The sequence below is a fragment of the Octopus bimaculoides genome, chromosome 26, assembly GCF_001194135.2.
Source record: "Octopus bimaculoides isolate UCB-OBI-ISO-001 chromosome 26, ASM119413v2, whole genome shotgun sequence".
Lineage (NCBI taxonomy): Eukaryota > Metazoa > Mollusca > Cephalopoda > Octopoda > Octopodidae > Octopus > Octopus bimaculoides.
In genome coordinates, this window is record NC_069006.1 from 812,069 (window position 1) to 814,364 (window position 2,296).

The 2,296-nt window shown below is 37.2% G+C and overlaps 1 protein-coding gene across 6 annotated transcripts in view; it reads right to left on the bottom strand.

The window, feature by feature from the left end:
• The window catches only part of LOC106871338 (uncharacterized), a 362,069-nt gene that overhangs the window by 121,773 nt on the left and 238,000 nt on the right, over positions 1–2,296 (bottom strand). For all 6 annotated transcript variants that reach the window (XM_052977041.1, XM_052977038.1, XM_052977039.1 and 3 more), the window contains one exon: positions 563–626. In XM_052977041.1, coding sequence (XP_052833001.1) covers positions 563–620 — 58 coding nt within the window. In that variant the 5' untranslated portion in view covers positions 621–626. The remainder of the gene's footprint in view (positions 1–562; positions 627–2,296) is intronic.

Genomic DNA, 2,296 nt, shown 5'->3' on the forward strand with positions numbered 1-2,296 from the left:
CATGGAAAGCAGACGTTAAACGACGACGACGACGACGATTGAATATATGAAATATTGAGTATTAAATATATAAGGACTAGTATACTTTCCTGCCTCATGGCAGGCATCTGACAGATATATATAAAAAGATAAAATAGGTTAAAAAAACTACAGAAGGCTTGTTTTATAGTTTTATGGTAGACACAATATCTTCAACCAATAACATCACAATATTGAATACTGAGAGATGTCTTCAATAATAATAATAATAATAATAAAAGGGGCATTGGGAACTATCCGGAAGGATTTGAACAAACGGATAGAGGAAACAGACATAAAACCGAGTTCAGTGCAGCCCCAGAAAACAGTGCTATTAAGGACAGCTAGGATACTTAGGAAGGTTCTTGGCATGTAAGGTTACTTGTTGTAGCCTTAAGTTGGGGATGCTTTCCCCCCCAATGTTCTAATCTGTTGTGCATATATGAAATAATAATAATAATAATAATAATAATAATAACGGTAACATTAGCAATAGAAATTTTAAAATAATAACAAGGAGATTCTTATTGCGAAGCAGCCTTACCTGCCGGACAAGCTTCTAAATTCTTTTTGCATTTTGAATTGTAACTTCCAGCAATCATGATGGCCTACAAAAGAAAATAATAATAGTAATAATAAACAAGCTGTTTGCTAATAAAAGTCGATATCAATGTTAGTAGTTCATTTCACTGGTCACACTTTTTATTATGCAGAGGAAGAAGGGAGAAAGAGAGAGAGTATAAGATATAGAGAGAGCTAACAAGAGGAACAGGGTGTGTGTACATACTAGGCTTAGTGGCAGACAATGAGTAAACGAAAGCTATACACACACAGAGACTGACAAAGAAAGAATCATAGAGGGCAGAGGAGGAGGAAAGGCAGTAAATGGGAAGAGTTATAGAAATCCTTTTTCCTTTTATTTCTTCCACTCATTTTGACTGCAGCCATACTGGAGCACCGCCTTGAAGGGTTTTAATCGAACAAATCAACCCCAGGACTTATTTCTTAAGCTTAGTACTTATTCTAGAAAGTGGGCAGGAGGTAGGGGTCACTGATTATGCTGATCCATCAATACATGACTGGTACTTTAATTTTTGGAGTTCCGAGTGATGAGGAGCTTAACCTAACATCAGCAAGGTTAGGACATCAATAGATCACATACGTAAGGGGCAGAGTTGCTGATACACATACAAATATCACACACGCTGTATACCTCTCTCTCTTGCATATACGCATTTTATATATATATATATATATATATATATATATATATATGTGTGTAAAGAAAAAGAAAGAGAATTTTGGATTGGATAATTATTTATTTAGCTCTTTCATTTCGTTTCTCTTTGAAATGAGATGAAAGCATTCAATAAATAATTAATCATGAATTAAGCAAGCATTATCTCATGGCTTTGAGATTTCATGATGTGATTGTTCTTGTCTTGAATGACATCGTTAGGCAGGTGTGAGAGGCCAATTCCGGTCTGAATGAACATAAAACAGGTAAAAAAAAATCTAGGGTCAGAAAAGGTCAGTTTAAATGCTAAAGGGTTAATATATAAAATCTGTAGGCTACTTCAAACAATCTATACACACATATATACAAACATATCACATGGGACAAGGTGATGAAGCATGGTCGTTGGATGACAAGTGACTGAGACTTTTGGTGATTTCCTATGCTTGAGAAGACGCATCAAACTAAGTGAGATCGTAGTCATGGCCAGCGTTGGTGACATATAAATGGCACTTGTGCCAGTGACATGCAAAAGGCACCCACTACACTCTTGGAGTGGTTGGCATTAAGGTTATTCTAATTGTAGAAACCAAGCCAAACCAGACTGGGACCCGGTACAACTCTCCAGTTTACCAGTCAAGTTAAACCATCTAACCCAAACCAGCATGGAAAACAGACACTAAATGATGATGATGATGGCTTGACTATGTGGAAAGATGCTTGCTTCCCAACCACATGGTTCTGGTTTTAGTTCTACTGCATGGCACCTTGAGCAGGAGTCTTCTACTAGAGTCCTCAGGTCAACCAAAGCCTTGTGAGTGGATTTGGTAGACGGAATATATATATATATATATATATATATATATATAATATCATCATCATCATCATCATCATCATCATCATCGTTTAACGTCCGCTTCCCATGCTAGCATGGGTTGGACGATTTGACTGAGGACTGGTGAAACCAGATGGCAACACCAGGCTCCAATCTAATTTGGCAGAGTTTCTACAGCTGGATGCCCTTCCTAACGCCAACCACTC